The 19,633-nt window shown below is 43.4% G+C and overlaps 1 protein-coding gene across 4 annotated transcripts in view; it reads left to right on the forward strand.

The window, feature by feature from the left end:
* Mef2 (myocyte enhancer factor 2) overlaps positions 1 to 19,633 on the forward strand; it is a 70,996-nt gene that overhangs the window by 42,715 nt on the left and 8,648 nt on the right. The window contains exons 1-7 of one of the 4 annotated variants that reach the window (XM_071697653.1): positions 466 to 2,168; positions 15,424 to 15,540; positions 16,092 to 16,295; positions 17,146 to 17,304; positions 18,344 to 18,479; positions 18,570 to 18,823; positions 19,127 to 19,311. In XM_071697653.1, the coding sequence (XP_071553754.1) occupies positions 15,487 to 15,540; positions 16,092 to 16,295; positions 17,146 to 17,304; positions 18,344 to 18,479; positions 18,570 to 18,823; positions 19,127 to 19,311 (992 nt within the window). In that variant the 5' untranslated portion in view covers positions 466 to 2,168; positions 15,424 to 15,486. Of the gene's footprint in view, positions 1 to 465; positions 2,169 to 15,423; positions 15,541 to 16,091; positions 16,296 to 17,145; positions 17,305 to 18,343; positions 18,480 to 18,569; positions 18,824 to 19,126; positions 19,312 to 19,633 lie in introns of those variants that run through there. The other 3 variants (XM_071697655.1, XM_071697654.1, XM_071697652.1) reach the window with 3 other exon arrangements.

A 19,633-nucleotide genomic window follows, 5' to 3' on the forward strand; every position in this document is an offset into this window, starting at 1 on the left:
CCAGCCGCGAGAACACGCGCGACGGCGCGGCGCGCCACGCGAGTGCGAGGGGGACGCGCGGCTACGTCGCTACGTCGTCGCGCCGAGAGCCAGCGACGAGCCGGCAATGAGCGGCGCGAGATGGCGCGCGCGGCGCACGGCGCGCGATTGGACGGCGGTCGGCTGACGTCCGCGGCGTTATCGACCAATGAGCGGGCGCGCCGCGGCCGACGTATCTCTGCTCGCCGTGGCGAACTTCAGAGGCGAGGTGGACCGACTGGTACACGATTACCAGCCGCGGCGACTCGTTTTTCCCCCTCCTGCTCCCTCAGTTCTTCCCTCTTTCTCTCTCTCGCTCCCTCCGCGCTCTCTCTGTCTCTCTCTCTCTTCCTCCCGCGCGCGCGCGCTCCACCTCCGTCCGTCTCGCTCGCACGCACGGACACTCTCTTCTCGCTCGGTTCTCAGCGCGACTTCCTCAAATCTTTATTTCAGGCTCGACCGCGAACTCGGGGCGAACTGGTCGAAGCGCGCGCGACCGCCCCGGTTTTTTAACCGTCCTCACGGCAAGCTCACCGCAAGCGGCTACCGTCGCCGCCGCCGTCGTCGTGCATCGTCGTACATACGCGCGACTGTGTGCGCCAGGGCAGCACCCGTCGGAGTCGCGGAGAGACGACGCGTGTCTAAATTTGAATACGCTCTGGCAGCGTAGAGAGAGGAGGAGCAGTGCCGTCCGCGCGTGTTACGCCGTCGGAGTCCTCGTCCGCCGTCTTTTCGCCTCGCCGTTCGCCGTCGGCCATCGTCGTCGTCGTGGACTGTCACACGTTTCGGAGAAAAAAAAGTATATTTTAGGAAAGAACGCGCTCGTATCACGCCGTGCATCTAGTCAACGCATCTAGTCCCCCGCGATCACGTCGCGGATAAAAGCTAACCTCTATCTTAACCGCGCGCGCGACACGAATCGGAGCCGAGCGTGACACCGACGCACGCGTGCACACGCACGACGACCTAAGAATAATTCACGCGCCGCGACACGCAATCAACCGAGACACGGTCCCTATAAATATAATCGTGCGCCCTTTTTGCGAGTGATTCACGGCGAAGGTGAAGGAAGCGAGAAAGAGAACGAGAGAGAGAGAGAGAACGTGCGAAGAAGAGGAAGAGGGCAAAAGCGGAGGAGGGACTCGACTCGGATGAAATTGGCGAACTTTCGCGGTAGATTTTTCTTCGACACGAATCGCGACGGCGAGCGAGAACTGAATCGTCGCCGACGGACCGCGTGAGAGAGGAAGAGAGTAGTCTTGTGTGTTGAAGAGTGTGCCAAAGAGGGAAAGTAAAAGAAAAGGGAGACCGCCGATAGAGAGACACGACACGACGGGAAGAAAGAGAAGAAAGAGTCTCGCGAGTGTGCCTGTCGGTTCGGCGTGCGCTATCGACGACGCGAATTAGTGTGCGAGAGAATCAGCATCCGGCGAGGAGGACGAGAGGAAGGAGGAAGGAGGAGGAGGTGGAGGTGGAGGTGGAGGAGCAGCGACAACAGCAGCAGCAGCAGCAGCAGCGGGAAGTTTTGTTTTGATCGGCGAACGATCGCGCCGTCTCACGATCTCTCGCCTCTCTTTCCCGTCTCTCCGTCGCGCGAGGCGGCCGCGGGGGTGCCGTATCACGGTGTGGGGAGATATCGATCGCGCGCGCGGGACCATTGACGTCGTTCTGGAGAACGGCCGAACGTCGTGAGCGAGAAAGAGAGAGAAAGAGAGAGGGAGAGAGAGAGAAGGAAGAGGGACACGACGACGACGACGAACGACGATACCGTCGTCGTTCGGCGATCCGACGGCACCCGCGCGTCGTTTGCTCGCTTAGTTAGTCGGCGGTGCGCGTCCTCGCCGTCGTCAACATCGTCGTCATCATCATCATCATCATCATCGTCGTCGACGGACACACGCACGCGGCGCGTCCTCGAGCGAGATCGCGATCGCGGCTCGGCGCGGTGCGGTGCGGTGCGGCGCGCCGCGTCGCGGCGCCGATCCCGAGGATCGCCCGCTCGCTCGCTTACTCTCTCGGCCTCGCTCTCGTTGACGCTCTCGCGGGGGAGAGATCGATCGATACGCCGCGGCACAGCGGGAACTCGGCCGACCGACCTGACTCCCGTCGTCGACATGCCCCGCTGATGATCCAGTAGGCTACGAGATCCGGTGAGTTTACCAAACGCGGTAGCGCGGCGGCGAGGAAAGAAACCGGGTGAGAAAGAGAGAGAGAAAGAGAGACAGGAGGAGGAGGAGGAGGAGGAGGAGGAGGAGCGCGGTGGGAGGATAGGGAGAAACACGCTCTTTCGGTCACGGTGAATCTCCGTCGAGAGACCTTTCTCCCCCACTATCGATGTTCGTTAGGTATGCGTGTGCGTCTTCTTGGACCTCGTCCAGGTCGGTACGCCTCGAGCGCGCCTCGCCGAGAGCGCGTTCGTCGTCTCTTTCGAGACTCTCCACGACACTGCCGATCCTCGCGGAGGGAGGTCTGGATCGGCCAAGATCTACTTCGCGAGGCTCTCTCTCTCTCTCTCTGATCCGGGATGATAATCTTCGTGTTCTCCCACACGTCACGATCTCTGATCCCGCCGCACGCGAACGCGCGCGCGATTCAATCTCCGCCTTCTTATCCGAAACGCGACATTATAATTCAGGACACAATTTGTAACTTTATTATCGCCAAACCGGACTTCTTCTCGCGGGATTGCCACAAAAATCGCCCCGTTTAATACCATTTTGTCGTGGTGGGAACGGTAATTTGACGACACTGAATGGTAATCGCGAATAATGCGGTAAAGGCGATCGTATCTTGATCCCTTAATTCGATCACCGTGTTGCTTTAGTATTCCGCTCCTAATTCGATATCTGCGATGCTGTCTTATTCAAGGTGTCGTAATTTCATAATCACTCCGAATTAGATCTGTCACGGTCTGACGTTCTCCGGTCAGAATTATCGGAATAACAAGGGTGTATAATTCTCCTGGGATACATTCAATATTATTTTATTGATAATCTAGAATATCGGCTCGGAACGATTACCCACTGCAACAGAATTGAATACTTTTTGTGTAAAGGTGGGACAATCGTTTTCTACAAATGCACGTTTGATATACGGTTTAATCATTCTTCAAGCTGGAATTAATGCTGCGCTGATAAGACAATCAGAGGAACGCGGTATTACATTGTTTACGTTGACATGTAGTAGTAACACCTTTATCTAATTTATAGCCGGGGCTAAACGACGAGATTACATAATTTAAATATTACATAATTTATACAGCTATGTAATATGGAAACCGACGATAGGCGAAAGGCAAAATAAAAGTAAATGAAAGACGAGAGATTTTCTGAGAATTTGATTCTTGTTCCATACAGATACCATTTAGAAAGTCTGCATTTTATCGAAAGATAAAGAAAAGCACTTTTTGCGTTCAAAATCAGTGCGTTCTTCGGTTGTATAATTTTTTCAAAACCTTAAATCGTAATAGTTGTCACTTTCACTATAATAACGATTGCGTTAACGTTCGCTGAAATCTCTTAGTCCCCCTATCAAATTTCCGCTAATAAAGATTGATTTGATTATGGCCATATTATGTTAACGATATGTTTGCTATCGTACCGTCGTACATTTAACACGCCTATAAATTTTTATAGATATTTTTGAAACTTTTATTAAAAATTCACGTTAAACCGCAACGTATATCTGAATGTTATTTATAAACAAACGCACATGTGGAAGTAAAGGAAAACGTACATTACGTATATTAAACCGGAGTAATCAGTGACGTAACGTATACGAAGGTTGTTTAGGATTGCGAACCATCGATTAGGGGTTACTAATTCTTTTTTTTTTTTTTCTGTCGCAATATCGACTTTGTTAGGTTGACCGAGAAAATAATGGGGACCCAGCTCTCGGTTCTCTCGCTCCGATTAAAGACGCCCTCCCTTCGCAGAACATGAGAGAGAAAAGAGCGCGCTTGGTATCCACCGTGTAATCCGAGGATCACGCCTCTGTGATAAATTACATCTCCTGCCCACGACGAGATACTTAGAACAATCAGATCCTTAAAACAATATTCGATCACCTATAGAACACGCGCGCACCGTGACAATTTTATTCAGGACGGAGAAGAACGTGGAGTGGAAGAATTCAATATTTCAGGGTAGACTAACTTCTGTTTCATCTCGAAAGATCATACATACAAGTATCGTCGTTAAAACAATCGATCGAAGTTCAATCTGTAGTACAGATAAATATCATAATTTCGAAACGTTACCACTCCCGTTTTGATTCGAGTTACGGTTGTGACTTGTAATATTTTCTTTATCTTTTAATTTATCGCTATGGTATACAGCGCGACATTCATTCCCGATGCTTACCTTTTGCGTGAAAATATTTTCGACCGCGTCCGCCGTCGCCGGGAACGTTTAACTTTTATTACGCGCCGCGTTATTTTACTCGGAATACCATAAATCATCGATGGTCGTTTTGATCGGTTCGCTATCTAGCGCGCGAGCATCGGTGCGGAATCTGCGCAAGTTTGCACGCATAAACGATCCGACAAAGTGACATCCTAACGAGCCGGCATAGTTGTTAGTCGAGCGAAGATTCCATCGAGTAACACGTACACACGCACACGGACGTAGGTCTGAAATTATCAGCTACAAGGATAAGATATAAAGAATAAGGCATAGATAGATAGATAGATAAAGTTTATTACGTATCCTTCAACAGCTTCGGGACTCGGGAGGCGGAAAGAGGGGCGCGGTAAACAGTTATTTTTCTACTTCAATTCTATATCGCTATAGAATGTGTTGTAACAACTTTTTAATAACAGATTAGATGATCTCTTATTAATCAATTTAATGGTTATATATTCAAGCGTCACTAATACGAATATTCTTTCAAGGTAACGTCGAAGTAATGAGAATCGGCTTAATATATTCTTCAAGTAATTTCCGCTAATACATCCCGTTCGCGCTGCGATTCTTATACACGCTCGCTACCTCGCTCTTCGTATCTCGCTCTCGCGTTTCATTGTGCCTCGACGACCCCGTCGCATCTCGCGCGATAATCCTTTGAATTCGATATTGACTCGGCTGCGGTCGCGGGACACAATCGCTCGCCGCGATAAGGCACGAGTTTTATCAGCTGGACCGCCGCGCCGCGCGCTTTCAGCGTGCGGCGTATACATCTCGTATAGGTAGCAACGTCCCTCTCCCGATCGCCGAAGCGGCGTCTCTCTCGCTATCGCGCCGATTATTAATCGGCGCCGATGTAACGAGATGCAAATGAGCCTCACGTGTCGGCGTCGCGTCGGCCGATGGAAACGGACGCGCGATGAATTAAGTACACGGGCCCGTTCGCTCGATCGGAACCCGCTCCGTGTCGGCCTTCTGATAAGAATTTCATAATTTTCAGTTTCTTTTTTCCCCCCCCTTTCGTCTCCGGGGTGAAGGTCGCGAGCGTTGCGCAATAACATTTCACGGAGACATTTAAAGCGATATATTGTATTAGGTAACGTGAGAGAGGAATCATACGCGTATACGTCACGTGTGTTTATTATGCTAAATTTGCATTTGCCAATTTTTCTTCAATTACCCGATCGCTGAAGTTTTCCTCGCGACTTAGCGTATCGTCGCACCAGCTATGACGTAATATTTTCATAGCCGTTTCAATACGCCGTTATTGGCGATACTATAATGCCTACCGATAATATAATGGACCTACATTACATCCGGATTGTTCCAAACCGTTAACCGAAGAATTAGTCCGTGATAGGGTGTTTGAACAGCTGTTTAGCATTCTACACTTAAACGTTATCCCGCGCTCAGGGCAAAACTCTAATTCTTCCCGACGATTCAGCTGTCGCGCGCGCAGCGAAATTATCCGGCGGTTTATTTCTAATATTACCTTATTGTGCACATCGTCGTAATATTATTACGCTCACTCGGTTTTTTTTTATATTTCACTGTGTATTTCACTGTGTCTCGGCACCGAGATGTATAGGCCGGTGCAGGTTGGCTGGTGGTCGCTGACCCTCACTCCGGGTGGCCGGTGTACGCTCTTGTATAATAAACTGAATTCGATCGCGAGAGACACGTCGAGCGAGGTCTTTCCTAGATCTATCCGCCGTATGACCGCCGGTAAAGATAGCGTAGGGGGATATATAGCGAGCTCGTGGACGCGCGAGCGCTATGCCGCTTTTCATTCATTACTCGCGCCGCGCACGAGTAATAATTTATCTCCACCCTCCCTCCCTCTCCCCTCTCTCGCGATGCTGGAAAAGCAGGCTGTGTGTGCCTACTGCGCGGGGAGCACACACGTGCACCGATCGATCACACGCGGAACGGCCGATTCCGCTCCGAGGTGGCAAGACGGTGATAGCGCGCGACGCGACGCCGAGAAATCATTGTCCCCGCGAGAACTCGGGAACTCGGGGGAATGTTTACGCTCCCATTTCCTCGCTGAACATCCGCCGTGAATCTCGGTAGTTCTTTAACCCGGGACCGGGAGTGAATTTTACACCCCAGATATCGAAAAAATGAAGATTACAGTAATTTTAATGTGCTTTTTTCGTTTTTAATATTTTTTTTTCTCCTTACTTTTTCAAAAAAAGTTGATTAAATTTATATATACATTATTGTCCTTAAATACTAATAAATTATACAACAATCGAACATATGCAATATGTAATTAATAACAATGACTTTTAATTGGTATAAAAATCACCCTAGACCATTTATGCAAAAAAAATTAGGCGTCTGTTCCCGGGTTAACTCATAGTATCAGTCCGTAAGAACTATTGCTTATATTCTAAAAGTCTAATTATTGCTATTTATAAAAAATAGAAAAAAGTGTGAGATTTCATCAGACTTCTTTTCGTGCAAAATGTTGAACTTCCTTGAAAGTTCCTTGAAATCTCTTTTTTTTTCTTGAAACCGATATTTTCTATCGGTTAATCGATAATAAATCTTATATCGAGACTTAATAGTTGACGTAAATCATGGGTGACATATAACAACACTCGATTTAGTTTATTAATTATGAAGATCACGAAGCTTTCCTATAGATATAATTTCTCAATTAAGGACGCACGCTATCTCGTGTATATTTCGTATGTAAAACGCGCACTGGAAACATAATTCATAATTTAATCTCAGGGATAAGATAATTTATGTGCGGACGTTGAGTGATTTTAATATAGCTTCCAATTAGCACTTATAATTATGAATGTATTTACGTATTTACGTTTCTTCACGCCAAGAATGCAAATCAATAAAATCAAGAGTCAAATGAGGAATGTAGAAAAGTAAATCTCATTTTCCGCACTTCGAGATTTGTAGAATTGTCCCTTCCCATTTTTTTTTCCTTCAATAATCGAAGCGTAAATATTAAATGTTGGTTTTAGCATGCGCGAGTTTTATTTATATCGCTTAGCCGAGAATCAACAAACGTTTCGCCCACTCGATCGTTCGTGCGCGCGCTTTCGAAACGTAAACAACAGAGATTCGCGACCAATACCTAATTCTTTCCCCGCTATATCTGGCAGCCGGCGTACACGTAAAAACCCTGGCTTTAACTCGCCGTTCTAATTCTAACACCCCCACGGACTATATTTACTAAAGCTTTTCCCATTCATCGCGAACACGCGATCTGTCGTTATTACGTGAATTAACGCGGCGCGGCGTTGCGCGGCGCGTCGCTGCACCGTTTTACCCCGTTATTTTCGTCGCGCTTCAATTTACACCGCGTCTCATATCAAGATCGCGTTTCATAATCGCGCACGCACGAGACGCGATCTAATCGCGCGGGTTACAATCGCGACGTCACTCTCATCTCCGATTTACGTCCGAAAGGACCGCGATGGACCACAGACGGCGCGACACGTCCTTTATTCATCGATGATCTTTATCTACCTATATAATGTAAGTTATAAACTGATAAAAATTAGAAAAGAAAATCTGAGTCTGAACGTAGCAAAAAATAAACTAAGATAAAAAAAAGATAGTCTGCGATCTTGAACAAATAAATTACTCAAACTTAAACTCAAAGTTAAATGCGAGTACCATCTTGCGATATAATTGGAGATACACTCACGGTATCACATCTAAAACTGAAGACAAAAATGCGGAAAATATACATCAACGATAATCAACATACACGATAATTGTACGCTTTATTTTAAGCGAGTTTTTAACATTCTTCGATTATATCGCGTAAATGAGAGATTAATTAGCCTGATTTGCATTAATTTTACATATTAACTTTATAAGAAGGACGGTTGCGCGACATAATCACGCGACGAGTAGCTATACATCGAGCGTCGCGGTATCACGGTACATCGAATATATACGACGAGAACACGAGGAGCAAGTACAAACGGATGACTCCGAAGCGCTTCGTCATTCGTACTTAGCAGTTGCATTCTATCTTCTCTCTTACATAACGTATCCGTGATGTATCGCGTCGGTGTATTGCCGCGATCAAATATACGCGAAGAGGCACGAATATATCGCGTTGCCGTTTCCGAGCACTCGACTCCGCGAGCCCGTCTCCGATAACGTATGCAAATTTCATTAATATTTGAACAGCTTTCGGGCCACCGGCGCCTGTAATTGAACCGTTAGAGTTACCGCCGAAATTGCGGCCTCTATACACGTGCGAGAGCGAGGATCGATCGGTGATTTCTCCTCGCGAGTAATCGTCGAGTCGCTTTTGTCCGCGTCATCTTACGCCCGTTATCCGCCTATCACGCGTTTTGCCCGTTTTCTTGGGGCGTTTTTTTTTTCGTTGGCGTTTGGATTATTAATCTTCTTCACATTATCTTGTGCCAGAAAAAAATTATACTTAAGTATAATTTTTATTCATGAATATTTTATTTGTTCTTAATCCTAATCGATATTTCTTTTTCTTTGCCTCACTATTTTACCTGATATAAGCATTTAACGAGTTAAACGGATACATATGCGTATTCATATGTTTTCATGCATGCTCAAAATACACTAGTATAATATACTATTTTTGCTCGCACACGTATTTATGAATCGTGAGATGAATCGTGTTAATCGCATCCTCGTGCTGATCGATGAAGTCCGATCGATCGGCAGCTGCTCGGCGCCGATCGAGAAACGTCGTGGCGATCTCGTGGAAAATGAAAATTCCAGAACGGACGGTAGATTGTAGCAGCTATTCCAACTGCCATTGGCTTCCGTTCGCACGCCTCGATTAATCGCGCTTCTCTATCATCAAGACATTACTGGCTCTCCGGGTCTATGTGTGTGCGCGTATGTGGCTCACCACATCCACTCTCTCTCTCTCTCTCTTTCCCTCTCTTCCCCCTCCCTCTCTCTCTCTCTCTCTCTCTCTCTCTCTCGCACAGGCTTTACTCGCAGTAGGACAGCGCGCGCAAGGAGGGATAGGGGCCAGGGGGAGAACACCTGTGCAAGGTTGAAGAATACACCACGACCACTCCTTGTTTGTCGCAACCTGTTAACGCGCCGCCTGCTCGCGTATGCCGGCAACAACCCTTCTTCGTCGTTCAACCGACGGGAAAACTTTAGGGCGTGTAATTCCCGGTAACCGGTCGGCTGACCGACCGGTCTGCACTGTGATCATCCCGGATTATCGTTCTTCGTTGTTTCTCAAATCCGCTATTGAAGCCGGCCGAGACCGCGCCGCCGAGAAATCGATCCTCTGACGCAGATCGCTCGGCGAACGAATGGTGGTGGTGCTGGTGGTGGTGGTGGTGGTGGCGGTGGCGGTGGCGGTGGCGGCGGCGGCGGCGGTCGTGACGGTGACGGAGGTTGTAGTGGGGTAGTGCACCCCGTATAATCGGATCCCTCTACGAGAGCTTTTCCCTTCGTCACCACGTATCGCGCCGACACCGAACGTTGCATCGCATGCCGCAAGGCATGTACAAGGCACTCGACGCGTGTACGTGTTTAGCACGTATGCGAATAGGAAACTGACTTATTCATTAGCTTCTCACGCGGGATGCGAGCAACGGCTTTCCTTTATAGTTGTTTACAATGTAATCCATACCTTGTTCGAAAAAAAATCCGTTATATAAACAAAGTTTTTTTTTTTCAACAAGAGACCTAAACGTCTGTGGAAAGTGGGGGCAGATAAAATCGTTGTTTTCTTACTACACTCTTATGTAGGATATTTCGTGTATGAAACACATAAAAATTTCATGCGCGTGAATGGGGGAGATGCCATAAATTTTATTAACGTTTGTTCTCGTCGTGTTTAACTATTTGCCTGCAGAAATTATCAGCGAACGTGAACGACGTCAGTAATACGGTTTGCAATTCTGCTTGGGAACTTATTTAATTTGGACCAAATTATTTGCGGGGCACAACGCCGCGCGCGCAATCATAGTTATAAATAATTATCGTCTTTTCAAACGTAAAAGATGGAATATTATTGCGACTTTGTTGCTCTTTACTTGATCACTATTATTCTTATCTTCTTCGGGAAAATATTGCTGTTAAGGATGGCAGAGAGACATCTTCGGAGCCTAGAAAAAAGTGTGAGCGAAATAAAACACGAAGTGTACGCAAATAAGCGCGTCGTTATCAGTAGCTATATTATGTACTCGTGTCGTTATTTCCCTGGCCGATCGTTTGCATGGTAATATTACACAGCCAAATTACAGACACGTGTTATATCGTAGAGCGCGCCGTATATCTTTTCAATCTTGCCCGACTATCTACATTTTCGCGAACTCAAAAATCCTTTCGCTGAACGTGACCTTCGTCACTCACTCGTATCAATAGCGATAAAATTCTTGAGTCACAACATTGCCAATTGGCTGCTTTATCGGACAGCGCGTTGCACAATGAGATAACAATACGAATCTCTACGTCTATATCGCAGAATTGTTCTTCTCTCTTTAACTCCAAGTATTCGCACTGATGTACTTTAAATATCGCCAGTTTCACAAAAGTCGTTTTGTTAGAAACAGACGATGCACAGATAAACGTACGCGTCCGTGTATTTCAAGTGTATAGATATAAAAATAATTTACAAATTCGTTTGTGTATCAGTGTTGTTCGTTTCTTTCTTGACAAGTGGAAATAAATGTCCGAATAATTATAATTGGGAAAATATCACAAACTGCTATGAGTTGATTTTTCGTTTATTTTAATAATTTAGATACTCAACATGTCTATTAGAATTTCTAATCGTTCATTAACATTTTTAATTTCTAATTGAAAGTAAAATGCAACTATGCGACGTACGAATTTACATTTATTCTTTCAGCAAACTTTTCGGACTCGGACTCATGTCGTTGTACGTAATTGTACACATATCGATGTTTGTTACGAATTTCGTCTCAATTTGTGTAAATGTGTGGCAAACGTGTACGGCGCCGTATTTTTTTAATAGACGGGCACAAGGGGAGGCCTCTTTAACTATTGAGGACGAAAAGAGGAGTTTTCGACGCGTGGAAGGAACGTCATACCTGCCGCATCGATCGTGTATTACGCAATTTAGGGCACAGTAGGTACCATGTATTACACATTCAGGACACGGTAATGGCATTGAAGTAATAATCGCCACCCTCGCGTCAGCCTCGGGAGACACGCATCGCTCGACTGTCGATCGTTTCTCACGAATGTAGCGTGTCGATAAGAGACATAGGTCACCGGGGAAAAAAAAATATTTTCGCGTTTATCAAACGCTTAAGATTTTACAACGGATACAATCGGATGATATGTTACAAGAGCGAGTTATTCCCCCGGAACAGAGCCAAATCAAATTCGAGATGCAAGGTTTCGCCGATTCAGTTTCTTCCAAGTTCTGAGTTCTAGCAACTCCAAACGGGGCCGAATAAATCCCATCCCATTTCCCATGTTCCCGCGGAACTTTTTATTCAAACCGAGCGTTCGCGGTTGCCAAGGATTATTGAATGCAAATCGCCCGGTATAGGGCGGCCCCACGAGCTTTTCTCTCAGACCGGGGGGGGGGGGGAGGATTGTATTCCTCCGTTATATTTTCACCGCATTAGCGATGGATCGAAGCAATTAACGCTATCTGCCGCGATACGGCATATGGCTGCGAGAGATAAAGGAATCGCTTTCCATTTCCCAGCTGACGTCATTGCGAATCGCGGTACGCTATGCGCGTACGAATACAAAGGTCCTTTTTAATTGCTTCAATTACCTAGGCACCGATGCTTCCGAACGTCATAGGGAAGAAGCAAGATCTGCTTTCCGCTCCATATCGTACGATTCGCAATTATCTATTCTATCCTCTTTACGATCGCGTTACGCTGAACGTATTGATATCCACGCACCGTTAGCCGATTATCTTTAATAAGCGGTCAACCCGGTTTTTTCTTTAACAGATCGACGTGTCTCCATTTTCCTCACCGTTTGTCAACTGTACATAAATCGAAGATTCTGGTCGCAAGGTCGCGTTTATCCTTAATCTTAATCATTTGCAAGCAAAATGGGGAGACTCTCGACTTTCTTTTTATCTCACAAAGTCCATCCTCGATATTAGAATGTTTCACAACGCGTTGAATAAACCTCGTTAACTCCGCTGTTCCGTTTGGATTTATTTTGACCTATTTTTATTTTTAAAACGCGATAACAGTCCGTATTGATTGTCGCGCTTATAAATTCTATATATTTCATTAAAACCGCGTAATACTGGCGCGTCCATTTCTAAACTGCGTTCGCGCACTAAATGCACTCGAAGGAACAAAGCGAGCGCCGTAGGGTCCAGTTTCCTCCTTTTTTTCCCGGAAAGACGCCAAGCAGCTGGACGTGCGTCCCTCGCGTTGTCCCAGCGCGACGATGAAATGCGCGAAAAATCGCCGAAGGTGAATGAACGTCGGGGGATCACCCGCGATGATCGTGCCAATCACCGATAATAAAATTGTCGACGCGAATCGTAGCGTTTCTCACATTTTACATCACGCGTTCGCGCGCGGCTGGAAAGCAATTTGAATTATAACGCACGATGAATCATCGTCCTCTCGGCGATTAGCGCGGTTGAATTTTTGTTGCTGCCGCTACGCCTCTCCGCCGGATCCCTTCAGCATCTCGATGCCGCTCTCGAATTCCTCGCTGCTCCAAGCTCCGTTTTTCGACAGTTCGTAATAATGATCGCGAAAAAGGAAATCTTTAATGATATGTTTCTCCTACAATTTTTTGACTACAAAAAAATAGCAATTACTTTCAAAAATGTCAATATTTTCTTTTTTCTTAACAAAGGTGTCGAAACTCTGACAGTCCTCGAGCTATAAGTCGGTGAAAACGGCAGGCTTTTAATAATTTAATCTTCAGAATGAGCGAACAAATAACGTTATCATTTATCTCATTGTCAAATGGATTTTGAAGTGAATTCCGAAATTTGGCAAGTTGTGACAAACATTTTTTGGTGCTTTCGCTGAAGAGAACCTGGCGTCAGATTTTACAAACAAATATACGTGCCTTGACATTTTCTTTTTGAACACGCTGTATATCTTCTGTTGTTTAGTTACTGAAAAAAGTTCAGTTATCTTGTTATCTCGGAATAATATTTTTTATATAGGTATCTCTCTGCGAAACGAGTTATCTCGGGTTAGTAAGGCAAACGATTAACGGGACTTTTAAATTTTACAAGTCGTTTGTGTAAAATTTCACGGATTTTGTTGAGAAAAGTTTTGATAAATCTTCCGTCCCTTTCTTTTCTTTTTATTCTTTTGTGCGTCTCACGTTAGTTGCGTTTTAGGAGTCTCGAGTTAATTGGAAGGCACGCTACGCGAGAAAAGCTTGATGTTGCGCGAAGTTAAAGATTTGATATCGCGATGCAAAATCCGTTGACCCAGAGCTTATTTTTCGCCCGTAAAAACACTGCACCGGCTTAAATTAGTTCCCCTCTCTCTTGACACCGACGAACTTATTTGTGGGCCCGAAACAGTTTAATTCGGTCGCGTTTGTGGCTAATTCTACGCCGTACCGTAATAGTTCCGTATTTATAGTATATTACGGCTAATATCGCGGCGATTAATTTGTTACCGTCCATCGTTATATCGTCAGCCGTTGCGCGTTTTTAGAATGTATTGCAATAATAATGACAAATCTTCTTTTGGATAACGCATTAAGAATTAATACGATTGACAGCTCGGCATTTTGAATAGCGGAGAATGAGCAACATTTATAAGAGCGTAAAATTGATGACTCGGAGTAGGTATATCTGATATTTAACTACTGTATTAAAAAAATAATGCGCGGACACAGCGCATTATGAAACAGTATATTGACGCAATAAATAAACAGCATAAGCTAGCGTCGATCAAAGATATTGCGTTAATAACAGCGAATAAAATTGAATGAAAGAAGCTGAGAGGAGTAAGACTGAACTACTCGAAAAAAAAAAAAAAACTATATTTCAAAGCAATTTGCGAATTTTTCGAATTCAAATAATTTTATATAAGATAATTTCTTTTTTAAAAAAAGCTTTTTTAATGAAATTTTTTTCTCTCAGAACTTACTGGATGCTAAACATTTGATTTTTTTAAATCGCAATAATCGCTTTCGATCGCTTTGGTTACCTTTACGATTGTCGTTTCGCTAACGATAAGTCATCAGTAACGCTACCTGGAATTGTGATTTTCCCGCGACAGATTTTTTTCGAGAACTGACAATGAGATAAATATTTCTTTTTTTTTCCTTTTTTTAAGAATACCTGCTGCCAAATGGACGTGCGTTTTATCTTAACACTTGGTTAAAAATTCCGTTATATTAGCTCGTCGCTCTGCGGTAGCTCAATTATCAATTGCAATTGAAAAACACCTTCACCGCCCATAACAACGTCGCGCACGACATCGTTCCCTTTTATTCCGCTTGAAAGCCGCAATCTCGCTGGTGGTAAACGATTCGACACTTTGTTTGCCGGTCCGTGGGCTCTCTGCAGCCAGCACACGCCAGCCGGCGCTTTGCGAACTTGTTCGTACGCACGGCATCGTAATCGATACATGAAAGTGACACGCGCGCGAGTTTCCATTGAATATTAGGTTTTAAAGCGCGGTCCAGTTCTGTCGCTCTCCGCGCGAACTGTCGTGCTTGTTTATCGCTGCTAGCCTTTTCCCGTAGCATCCCGAGGTGCAAACCCGAGCGACGGGATTCGTTTCAATTCAAAGCGAAACGTCCCTCTCCGCTGCTCGGTAACTTTTTCTATTTTTTTTTGTTTAAAGTTCTCGCAAAAAATATTTTTCCCGAATTAAATATTCTGCAAGATACAAGTATAAATATTTACTGATTTTCCAATCTCTCTAATATTCGCTTTAGCAGCGGGAAAATGAAACCTTGCGATGTTTTTACATATAAATACTCTCACGATTTCTTTACACTGTTTAGTAATGTATCGTAAAATATAATTTTAATTTCCAAAGGAGTAAAAATGTTTTCTCTTTGTTTGTTGCAGTGTTCTTAATATTCCATCCATTGATTTCGAAGACTTGCCTCTTATTCAAGACGTGGTGCAACAATGGGTCGAAAGAAGATTCAGATTTCACGTATCACGGACGAACGGAATCGTCAGGTAATTACAAGTATTCCGGTCAAACAAGGCAGACGACGTTTCTTTATGTAGCGATTTGGCGCTAATTGCAATTGGTACATATTTTTGGGAGTTGTAACAACCAAGAAAATTAGAGCGTACGCACGGCAGAGATCCGTTTCCGTCTTACATTCTTGCAAAAAAATAATACGAAAGGATTTACAAGTCGATATTTTAAATAGACGTTTTAATTCTATTTTTTACCTCTCTATGTAAAATATAGAATGATGCATAATTAATGTAATCGTCTCTCGGGTAAACACGGGCTCTAGAGATACATTTTTTCCTTAAAATAAATCTATGCTCGCGAGATGAGAAGGAGTAAGGAGAAAGAACGCGTATAAAAAGATCGGACCTGCTAATTATTATTGATGCGTTCTTACGTAACGTTACTGATCGGGTAATTAACAATTCGACGAATTAATATTCGCTTCGGCTGCGCCTGCCACTTTTTAGCAGTCTTAATGGCTCGAGAAACCCCGCTGACGTTCACCTTCGATACAAACCCCCCCCTCTGCTTTTATATGCGACAGGTGACCTTTAACAAGCGGAAATTCGGCGTGATGAAGAAGGCGTACGAACTGTCGGTACTGTGCGACTGCGAGATCGCGCTGATTATCTTCAGTTCGAGCAACAAGCTGTACCAGTATGCGAGCACCGACATGGACAAGGTTCTCCTCAAGTACACCGAGTACAACGAACCTCACGAGTCCCTCACCAACAAGAATATTATCGAGGTGAGTCCCATTTATCCGCCACCAATTCTCAGGATGAACGAGGACGCGCCAAGGATCGAAGTATTGAATTCGTCGCTGATTTTTCGTTAAACTCTCTCTTTTTCACTCCCGATGGAAGAAAGGAATATATATATATATATTACACACGTTTCTGGATATGTACATATGCAATATATGCCAAGGTCAAGACAGCGGTGTGTCGAAGAAGCTTACTAGGAATCGCAAATGACAAAAACCGGAACGGAAAGGATCCTCGACTGTTTTTCAACGTTAGAACACGGATAGATTTTCTTTCGCACCGCTATTGCGTGTTAAAGGGTTCTCTTTCAGGGGTACGAGGGAATAGCAGGGCCAGTTTTCAGATGTGATCCGGGCGATCCTTGGTTTAATAGAATTTCAATCTATGGCTTAATTAATCGGTCAGATGTCACGACATTTAAAATCGTCGATTTTGAAAGAACTTTAAAAAAGAAATAATATTCTCAAAAACAGCACATGTATATTTACATCCCGTTTACTCACACATACAAATCCGTGTCGCTGTTTTACGATGACCGGTCAGTTTTAGAACAATGACTTGCGTTCTTTGCACATATTTTCTTTTTATTTGTAAAGAATATAAAATCGACGGTTTCATGTCGATACCATCTTTCGCGGGACACGGTTTCACTTCACGATGGGAGCGACGACGCGGCGATCCCTTTTTCCTTTCCTATACGCGAGCGTAATTGCGAGAGTAAACCGGGTAAGATAAGAGAAGCGCGCGTCTTGGTGTTAAATTAACGTGCATGTGAAGGTTGAGTGCCCTCGGGCGGTGTGGTCACGTGAACCTGTCTGCTGACACTTGCAGGCGCTCAACAAGAAGGAGCATAAGGGTGCCATGTCTCCAGAGAGCCCGGAACCCGACGCGATCGAATACAATCTTACCCCGCGCACCGAGGCCAAATACACGAAGATCGACGAGGAATTTCAGATGATGATGCAGAGGCATCAGCACAATGGCAGCAGGGTAAATATTCAAATCAAGTTAAATGTCAATTGCATCGGGTCGAGCTTATGTTTATGCAAAAAAAGTTACAGTTTCTTCTTTATTACGCTTATTATTTAGATTTATGCAAAGCGCTTGCTGCCAATTAACTTGCTTGTCTGAAATCTTTATAATTTTTACGGAATACGAATATAGGATTTTATAAGTTATATGATTTCCAAGACATCGAATCTCTCAAAGTATCTTATCAAAAGTATTTGGAACTCAGTTCTGTCTGTCACTTAATTTTATTTATATGGAGACTAGACAAACAATTTAACATCTTAAATTTATTTCTGTCAAAATAATATGTAAATATGATATTTTATTCAACATGTTATTGTACGAGCTATTTTATCATAAAGCACAGATCAATTTCTTTAAATGTGGTTTGCAATTATTTTTGTGTTTATTTTTCTATAGAAAACAACGTATGCGATTTTTTCCTGATTTCGCGACAATGTTTTTGCAACAAATGTTAAAGCAATTGTTAAATATTTCATTATCTTAAAATACATACGAGATATGTGTATAGATTATAAAATTACACATATACAACGATAATATTTTACATATTATTATCTTTTATTATATATTTATCGTTATGTGCAATTTAAAATTAATATATTACACACAATTCATAATTTATTGGCAAGAATTGATTATATTTTAATAATTGATTTAATAATTGATTAAATGAGAATAATTAAATAGAATTAATTTTTGTTTGAATAAAAAACAGTAAAGAAATCTGAATTTCTGTAAGAAATTTATTTTATGTATTTATTTTATTAAAATTGTTTATCCAGTTGTTTTTATAATACTATTTTCGCTGTGTATGTATGTGAAAAGAATCAGATATGAGTGTGTCATTACAACACGCGTCATTATATTACACAAAGTTAAGACAGAACAATAGCAAATGGCAAATTTGCTATGAACTGCTCGGCACAACGCTTATATATATGTATATCTACACTACAGATATTATTAATTTGCATTGTGTCTGTTGTGATTGCAGACAATGGGACAATCGAATTATACGCTACCGGTATCTGTACCAGTGAACAGTTACGGCGAATCTCTTCTTGGATCTAGTCCACAGATGGCACATACCAGCATTTCTCCACGTCCATCATCGTCTGAGACGGATTCAGGTAGCTTTAATTAGTAACAGAAGACTGAAACAGCAAATTCCCGATATTTTCAAGAAATTTGCGTCTAACTTGTTAAATTATTCGTTCTAGTGTATCCTCCGGGAGGAATGTTGGAAATGAGCAATGGCTACCCTCCGTCAGCGTCACCATTGGGTGGTTCACCTAGTCCAGGACCTTCGCCTGCACTCGGGGTTGGTGGAGGTAGTGCAAATAAAGGCAGCAATCCGTCTAGGCATTCGCCGCAACCTCCGCCTCCGCCACCGCCTCATCCTCACAGGGCTAACCTTCGAGTGGTTATACCAACACCACTCGCGCAATCTCTCTCTGACGACACTAATTATGATGTAATTGTCTCATCATTGTTAACTTTAAATGTGTTATAAACAAAAAATTTGTTCTTTGTTTTATAATGATTCTTCTGAATTTCTCACATTCATGAATTAAAGCTTGTATAATTTACAATAATATTAAAACATAAGGTGTAAAGCTAAAAATTGGATTCCGAATTAAGAAAATAAGCTCTTTCTTTCTACCAAAAATATTTTGACCGTTAGAGAAAAAATTCTTTATCAATTGCTAAATCTTATATTGTGTATTTGATAGAAGCATTAGGAAATTTACGATATGTTGTGCATTCATGCTTTTAGAATGCCCATACGCAGTCTGCATTGAATACACCTGTAGTAGCGTTACAAACACCAACAGTACCAGCCGGATACTCTAGTTTTGGACCAACAGATTACTCCTCGGATCTCGGGGGCCTTGCATGGCCCACTCATCAGAGGTACGTTGTTGATGACTTATATTCGGCAGCCACCATGTCCAGCATCAGGTAAATCATATTTCATAATTATTGTTGTGAAAGAAAGCTATATGTCCAGTTGGTATGACATATTTTTAGTTATTTTATTCACATTAGGTAACAGATGATACATTTTCGGTTCTAATCGGATTAAAAAATTAAGTACATGTAATAGAATATTACACACATTTTAATAAATTGTAATTTGATTACAATTCGTTTACGTGCTGCAACAGTTCAAAACAAATTCGAATTCAACGTACATAAGTTTCAATTAGTTTCTACCTTCTCGTAGTTATTCCTTCCTGTTTCTTTCTTCTCTTCACTTGTCTCTTTTTAAATTAATTCTCCA

The sequence above is a fragment of the Temnothorax nylanderi genome, unplaced genomic scaffold (genome assembly GCF_030848795.1).
Source record: "Temnothorax nylanderi isolate EJ_2023f unplaced genomic scaffold, tnyl_v1.0 TNYL_tig0013_pilon, whole genome shotgun sequence".
Classification (NCBI taxonomy): domain Eukaryota; kingdom Metazoa; phylum Arthropoda; class Insecta; order Hymenoptera; family Formicidae; genus Temnothorax; species Temnothorax nylanderi.